Source organism: Seriola aureovittata, chromosome 9 (genome assembly GCF_021018895.1).
Source record: "Seriola aureovittata isolate HTS-2021-v1 ecotype China chromosome 9, ASM2101889v1, whole genome shotgun sequence".
NCBI lineage: Eukaryota > Metazoa > Chordata > Actinopteri > Carangiformes > Carangidae > Seriola > Seriola aureovittata.
Window position 1 is genome coordinate 10177436 of NC_079372.1, and position 7538 is coordinate 10184973.

Genomic DNA, 7538 nt, shown 5'->3' on the forward strand with positions numbered 1-7538 from the left:
AATATGATCAGCTACAGAACTCTGCGAAACTGAAGATCTCTGTTTTTCATCTTCTTCTTATAGCCTTCATCAAACTGTTCTCTCTGTTGGGCAGCAAAATAATTCTTCCAGTCCCCAACTTTTCCTGTATAAATAGAAGCAGCAATAAAAATTTAATAGCGTCTTTTCCTCTCCTCTCTGCTTTCTCTTTAATTCTACAAGATTTACAAACATAGAGGCAAATACCTCAAACCTTTGCGCATGAAAGGAGATATCTTAAAATCAAGGAATTCATCCATGGAGCCATTCGCCTTGTTGTTTTTCATGTTGTCAAACTGAACTTTTTGCACAACTTGTCTCTTCAGCTCGGCAGTGGCAGACAATCCCAGGCAGGAGCACAGACGGTTGAGTTCTCGTTCAGTAGTAGTAAGGTGAAATCTTGTGCTTGTGTTTTACAATCCCACAGACTAACTTTTAAACTCACCTCAATCAGATCTTCATAGAACAAATAAAGGATGTTTGAAGTGGTCTGCTTCTTCTGATATGCTCTCATTCTGCTCTCACGTTTTCCCTCCATGAATCTCTGCAGGAAGCTGCTCCGGTCTCCTGGCTCCAGCTGGACCATGTTCATGCGATTTAAGTGGAAGTAAAACAACGCATTCTCCTTGGCGTTGCGGGCCATGTAGATTATCTACAATCAGAGTGAAATCAGAAAAAAAATGCTGGAAAACCATGTACATAAATGTCTCCAATCTCACATTTGAAGGACACGTGTGGTAATATTCAAATTTTTGTTATTGTCAGCAAATCCCATGAAACCTATACCTTTATGACCTATACTGTAATCTGCCACTAGGAGACAATCAAGAATTTTTGGCTTCAGTTTTGGGGAGCTTATATGTTGTCCATCTTTATACAACAGTCATTGGTTGGCACTAACAAAAGTATAGAACATGAGCATCCTTTAAAATGTGTGCTTTTGTTACTGATCAATTGGCGACAGTATACCTTAGAGTTCTGTTCGCTGAAGGATTTGGGAATGACCTGGACTGGCAGATGTGTCTTGATAATGCGTGGAAACGTGGTTAACATATACAGTTCATCCACTCCTGATACGTGAAAATATGATGTTACCATAATGTCACAATGACACTCACTTACTGTATATCACCACTGCATGTGTCACAGTGTCAGTCTTTTTACAAACTTGCCTGAGAAGGCTCCAGGAATGTGTATCTCCAGGAAAGGCACTCTGTTATGGAGTGGGACTGTGTCTTGACGTTCAGGCGACACCTGGCTGAAATATAACAGGTCCGGGATTTAGCACACCCTTGTGGTTCCTTGAAAATTCAAGAAAGATGACATTCAGTTGGCTAACGGCAGTTGAAACACATGAATAAACACTATAAATAAAAGCAAACACATATAACAACAAAAATGCTAAAATAGTGTGTCAAAAAAAGATACAAAAGACTGCACCTGCTTTAGGATAAGTAGCTGTGAGAATATCATCTGGTCTCGCTTTGAAGTTCTGTATGTTGTACCAGTTGTCAGTGAAGTATTTGGTCATGGAGACTCCATGGAAGTCGAACAGCTTGGGCCGGAGTGGCAGCTCCATCTGAGAGAGTGTCACAAAATGTTTTTTTATTTTATAAATTAAAAAGTTTCTCCGTATGACTCGAGGCCAGGTTGTAAGGACATTTAAAACACATCTGTTATAAATGTGGTGGGTACTAAACCCGCATTTCTGATGTTTTTGGCAAGTACATCAGAGGCTCTTTACGTTGAGGGGGCTTAAAAAACAATTTGTTGCTCATGGCTTTTTTAAAACTAAGAAAACCTTACAGGAAAAACACCCTCAGTACAGCTTCAGCTAAATGACATGCTGAGTTCTCTCCACCTTGAAAGAATAAGGAATTTAAAAAGCCCCCCCACACACACACATACAGACATACAAAAATACTTTGCTTGGAATAATAATTTGTGTCTGGCATGTTATTTCAGAAATGAATTGTGTTTTGTTATTTACCAAAACACAATTTCAATTACTTTGATAAACATTTGTAAAAATTGCATTTATTCCTCTCCGTCATTGAAAAATCCAGATTGTATGACTATGCAAAAATTTCTTATTTCAAAAGTTTAACTACTAGATGCTGAAGATGTACTTGCCCATTCTCAGTGTATGAGCACGAGAGACAAAGTTTCCTCCTCACGTTTGTGTGAGCAGCATACTGAGCCACGATTGGCTTCCAAGCTATTTGGTCCTCTTTCACTGCTTTTCTGGAGGAAGTCCAAACCAGTTTTATTCATATGGGCTCAGCACTTAAAGGGTCAGTCTGAAGTGACCTAACTACATATAATAACAATAATACTGGGAATATAATGTATATGTAATATGTCAAAAGACAGCATAACATACTCTTAGCTCACCTCACAAATCCTTAAACAAGCCATAAGTAATGTACATAAACTGCACTGCATGTGATCTTTACCTGTATGTGATCTTTACCTGTATGTGTGGCGCTCTCATGAACAGCTCAGTCAACTCTTTATCTTACAGACTGTGCACCATCCAATCAATTTCCACAAACTAGTGATGTAATGGAAAGTAGACGAGATTCAGGAAATGCGTCAAATGCATAAAAGTCAAAGTCTGACATTCATTGAGCCTTGACCTTTGATCATTTCTGATGACTATATAACATCAGTCAGCTTCACTATGAAGAGAAATGACTCGCAGTGATTAGACAGTGTCCTTGTCAATCGAACTTAAAGTCTCACTCAGTAACATTAACATTACTATCTATTTTATCACGTATCAGTGTGCACAGTATGAATGTGAGAAAGAGAGAGGTCACTGAAAAGATAGATATGATATATATGGACAAAAGATAGCAAATGACAAGAGAAGAAGAAAAAGTGAGTGGGTTGGCTTCTGTTTTCAGTCTTTTAATCTAGACTGACATTGATTGCAGCTGTACAGTTGATATACCTCTATCAAATTCATTTTGACAAACTAGTGATATAACGCTTAAATCTGTAAAAGTCAAAGTCATCAAGTTTTGATATTTGATAAACTTATGTATTCAGACTGATTAGATCATTTCCTCAGCGCTTAAAATTAAGCACCTGACTCAGTAATTATCTATCTCTATCTATCTCTCTAACATTATCTATGTTATCACATATCACAGCTAAGGAATTTTCGTTATGTTGCTGCAGCTGCACCGGACCTCTAAATTTCATTGCGAAATGTCAGTGTGGGATTCTTCATCTTTTTCTTGTAGTCTTCATCAAACTCTTCACTCTGCGCCACAGTGAAATGGTTTTTCCAGTCACCAACCTTCCCTGGAGAACCACAAAGAATCAGCCAGATATTTTATATTTTACATGTCACATCTATTGTATGTCACTATTCACGGTACCTTTCCTCATGAACGAAGAAAGTTTGAAATCCATTCCTTGAAATGTTGAATGGTTGACCACATTGTCCTGTTTCATATTGTCAAACTGCACTCTGCCTGCAAGTCGCTCCTTCTCCTGAGCTGAAGGAGACAAACCAAGAAAGCAGCAGAGTTTGTCTATTTCCCGTCCAGTATCCTGGAAACACAGTGGTCAGATACTGTCACCACGCTATTACCAGCAAGAGCAGAGCTTTAGAAAAGCACTGTGAACAGACAAAGACTTCTGAATCGCACAAACGCATGCACGTGTGAAAACCCACATGTGTAAACAAAATTACCTCAACAAGATCTTCGTAGAACATGTAATGGAGGTTTGAATACGTCTGTTTCTTCTCCCACCAGTTGTTCACATGGTCATACCAGGATCCAAACACCACTGGAGCAACACAACAATAAACTGTGAATTGAGGAGTGTCTGTGCATCCCCAATACAAACAACTTTATTATTGCATGAACATCTCAAGTGAAACTCAAAATTTTGATTGTAACTTTATTATTGTGTTTCCTATTCATACTCTTTCCCTCCATAAACCTCTGGAGGTAACTGCTCCAGTCTCCAGGCTCCGGGAAGATCATGGTCATGCGCTCGAAGTGGAAAAAAGACACCACGCTGTCCTTGCCATTGCGGGCCACATAGACTATCTACACAACAAGAAGACACATGCAGTATTGCATGAAGCATGAAATACCTACAGTACCAGACAAATGTTTTTCTTTATTTTCACTATATAGTCAAATATTCAGACGTAAACTATAAACTATATTAACACACTTTAAAAATGTATAATATAATATTTTGAAATAATAATATAATGTTAAGATTGTAAGAATTTGAAATATACAAACTGGGTAAAGGACTGGAATCAGTCCTTTGATACTTCCTGTACTTACACATTATCTTTATCGACAGAGCACACTTTGCTTTAATCTTGTATGAATTATCTCCCTGGCTTTAAATTCTCGGGAATATGTCCACTTATCATTTTTCCTTAATTTCCTTTTTCTTAACTAAGATCCATACACATCTCAGATGAACATGTATGTTCACTTATTATTCAAATTATTCAAAATAACATGGTTCAATAATATTTTTCATATAAATCCATTTTCTTCAAGTATTATTTTCAAATTGTATATTGGTTGTTTGAATATAGTATTTTTACCACTTTATGTTTTTGATAAATTTTGTTAATGTGTATGGAATGTTCTTTTTAACATCATCTGACAATGTAATGGTTAGCCAGATTATTTAATTATTAATTAAATGAACATCATCAAATATCTCAGCTCAAGCAATGGAAACAACACACGGGCTACTGTACCCTGCACTTCTGCTCCCAAAAAGATTTTGGCACAAACTGCACCGGAAGATGAGTCTTAATGAGTCGAGGAGAAGTGAGGAGATTGTCCACCATGTCTGTTCCTTTGTGTATGGTTGATTCTGCACAGTATTAAAAAAGTTGACATGCCAGTGAATACAACGCAGAACGACATATCAACCATTCACACATGATGATGAAGATAAATGCACCAGTTATTATTAAGTAATTTGACACTTCTTCACAGCACACAGTGACATGTAATTCAATGTGATCTATTTACTTATTTAAGCAGGCAATTACCATGTAGGCACGAAAGTATTTGAACTTTAATCAATATGTGACTGCTGTATGTGACTCAACCTGGCTGCAGAGAAGGGAAGGTGACCTCTAAGATAGGTACTCTTGCATAAATGGGGACAGATTTCTGACACTCTGGAGATGTCTGATCAAAATACAGCAGGTCAAGGATGTAGGAGACCCAGGTGCTTCCTCAAAGAATGACAGTGGAAAAAATTGAGATAGTTAAAACCCTTTACCACCACAGCATCCAAATATTAAGAGCTACAGTATGCAGCAAAACACATCCTGTTCATGTTTACAGACTCACCTGCTTTGGGGTATGTTGCAATAAGAATATCATCTGGCCTGGCCTGGAAGTTTTGAATATTATCCCAGTTGTCTGTGAAATAGTGAGTCAGTGAGACTCCATGGAAATCAAAAAGTTCTGGTCGAGAAAGTGAATCCATCTTTAAAAGAGAAGAAAAACATATGTGTCACCGCCTCTGCGCCTACCTGATCTCTCTGGTGTCTCCGGGGTGTCACCCCGCCTCCGTCTCACTCTCCACTCTGCCTCACCTCCTCATCAGCCTCACAGTCCCCACCTGTCGCTCCCAGCTGCATTCCATCTCCAATTAAGCCAGTATCTAAGCATCCTTGGTCCACTCACTCATTGCTAGATTGTTCTCTGTGTTCATGCAAGACTTTCCAGCGGTCATCTCCGGACTGACTTTCCGGTATCGACTCTGCTCGTCCCTGACGTCGCAATGTGAGTGCTTCCCTGCTGGTTTCCTGATCCTTTGTCTGGCTCTGATTACCCGCCTGCCTGCTCATTCCTGGTTCGTCCAACCCGCTGACTGCTCACCTGGTTCTGATCCCCCTGCTACCTCGACGACGTCTCCAGCCTGCCCCGGACCCCTTCCTCTACCCCAAATACACACTTGTGCATTGTCTCTGTTGGTTCATAATTAAAGGTCATTACAAATTATATCCAGTTGTATGCTGCATTTGGGTCCATACCCGTTTCAATATGATCAATTTGATTGCTGTCAAAAAATAAATAAAATGCAAACAACTATCTGGATCTTTTGCATACCTCTTGAAAACAGTTCTCTATATATTGAAAAATATCTCTCTCTCTCTCTCTCTCTCTCTCTCTATATATATATATATATATATATATATATATATATATATATAGCTATAGAAGTATGGGCCTGCAATCTTGCTGCAACTCTAATTAGTACTGCAGAATCAGCCTATCTCTGCTTGGGGGCGCAGTCTATAAAGGTGGGTGGTTGCATATTGGGAGTCCCCTTGCTCTGAAGCTCCTGGGTGCCCTGCCCTCTCCCTAATCACGGCACCTGTTCATCTCACCTGATCGCCTCACAGCCGGGTCGCCCGGCTCGCTGCTCCCTGTTCCTCGTTGGGAGTCTTCCCTCTCCTTCGTCGGACTCGATCAGTCCTGGGTGTTTCTCTCCCGTGTCTCTTCGCGTGTGCCGCAACGGAGACCGATCAGCTGTGACCTGTCACGTCGTGGTTGAGCCACTGTGGCTTGGGCGTTTCTCCTCCTCACCTGTGTGACGCTCATTCAACTCCGACGGTTAAATATGTGTGCGATCGGCGTCTGCAAGCACTAACTCCCCCTTACTATTGAGTAATTTTGTTTCTTTGCCAGTTTTTCTTTTGTTTGCATTTGTGTGGTTTGCTTAGTTATGTCTTTAATTGATTTAACCCAATTTTGCTATTTGCTCTTTCTTTGTGTATTTTTTGGATTGCCTGAGGGATGTGTGCGTGTGTATGAAGGTGTAAGTGTGTAAAACATTTTTATTGGAAAATTGTTAAATTAACAGACTGCTAATAAAAACGAATTATTTTTTTTAGCAGTCTCAAGCCTTCATCAGCAACGAACTTGTGCATGTTAATCATTGTGTAAAGGGTTAACCTAATTCTCCAGGCGCAATTCCTGAAGTGGCGTTGTTGGCAACCGATACTTCATCTAATGTACTAACGTTCTTATCAGCTGATTGTGTAGTTGATTAGAATTGTTGTACAGTATTCAATTACCTTTAGTATTCGCCCTTCTTAGCCCCGCTTGCCACATGTGTGTGTGTGTATATATATATATATATATATATATATATATATATATTATTAATTTGAAAAAAATGGAGACATACCTTGTCCAGATTACTAGACGTTCTCTGATCGTAGTTTCTCAGTTGTATTTTGTGCCTCCTTTCTCTCCTCTGTGATTCTGATTATGGACCCTGACAAACCTTCCTCCCCTCTTATCCCGTCGTGTTATGGTTGATTTACAACCCTCCTTTTCTAGTTTGCCTGCATCAGCTAGCGGTGGAACGATCGTTAGTCTATAGGTTTGAATTCAAGAAATCCCCCCCCCCCCCGCACACACAAAGTATCTTGTAAATTCAATTTTTATGCTGACTTGGCCACATGCTCTTGAGGCAACAAAGTGACCCCAAGCTTATAC

The 7538-nt window shown here is 39.5% G+C and overlaps 1 protein-coding gene and 1 pseudogene across 1 annotated transcript; both read right to left on the reverse strand.

Moving 5' to 3' along the window:
* Positions 1 to 10: 10 nt before the first annotated feature.
* LOC130175078 (cytosolic sulfotransferase 3-like) lies at positions 11 to 1600 on the reverse strand (annotated as a pseudogene).
* Positions 1601 to 2920: 1320 nt separating this feature from the next.
* On the reverse strand, positions 2921 to 6952 carry LOC130174987 (cytosolic sulfotransferase 3-like). The gene is made up of 8 exons (XM_056385245.1): positions 6422 to 6952; positions 5376 to 5514; positions 5129 to 5257; positions 4769 to 4887; positions 3962 to 4088; positions 3725 to 3822; positions 3408 to 3582; positions 2921 to 3330 (listed from the first exon to the last, which is right to left on the reverse strand). Exons 2-8 carry the CDS (start codon positions 5512 to 5514, stop codon positions 3218 to 3220), a joined length of 900 nt encoding a protein of 299 aa, XP_056241220.1. The 5' UTR covers positions 6422 to 6952; the 3' UTR covers positions 2921 to 3217.
* Between the last annotated feature and the right edge of the window lie 586 nt (positions 6953 to 7538).

Bases quoted from the DNA above. Each gene is read 5' to 3' on its own strand.
- LOC130174987 (XM_056385245.1), bottom strand. From the start codon at position 5,514: ATGGATTCACTTTCTCGACCAGAACTTTTTGATTTCCATGGAGTCTCA. The intron at 3,583-3,724 runs GTAATTTTGTTT...CTGTGTTTCCAG, and splicing joins TCTACGAAGATCTTGTTGAG to GATACTGGACGGGAAATAGA. The intron at 3,331-3,407 runs GTACCGTGAATA...GTGGTTCTCCAG, and splicing joins TTCTTCGTTCATGAGGAAAG to GGAAGGTTGGTGACTGGAAA.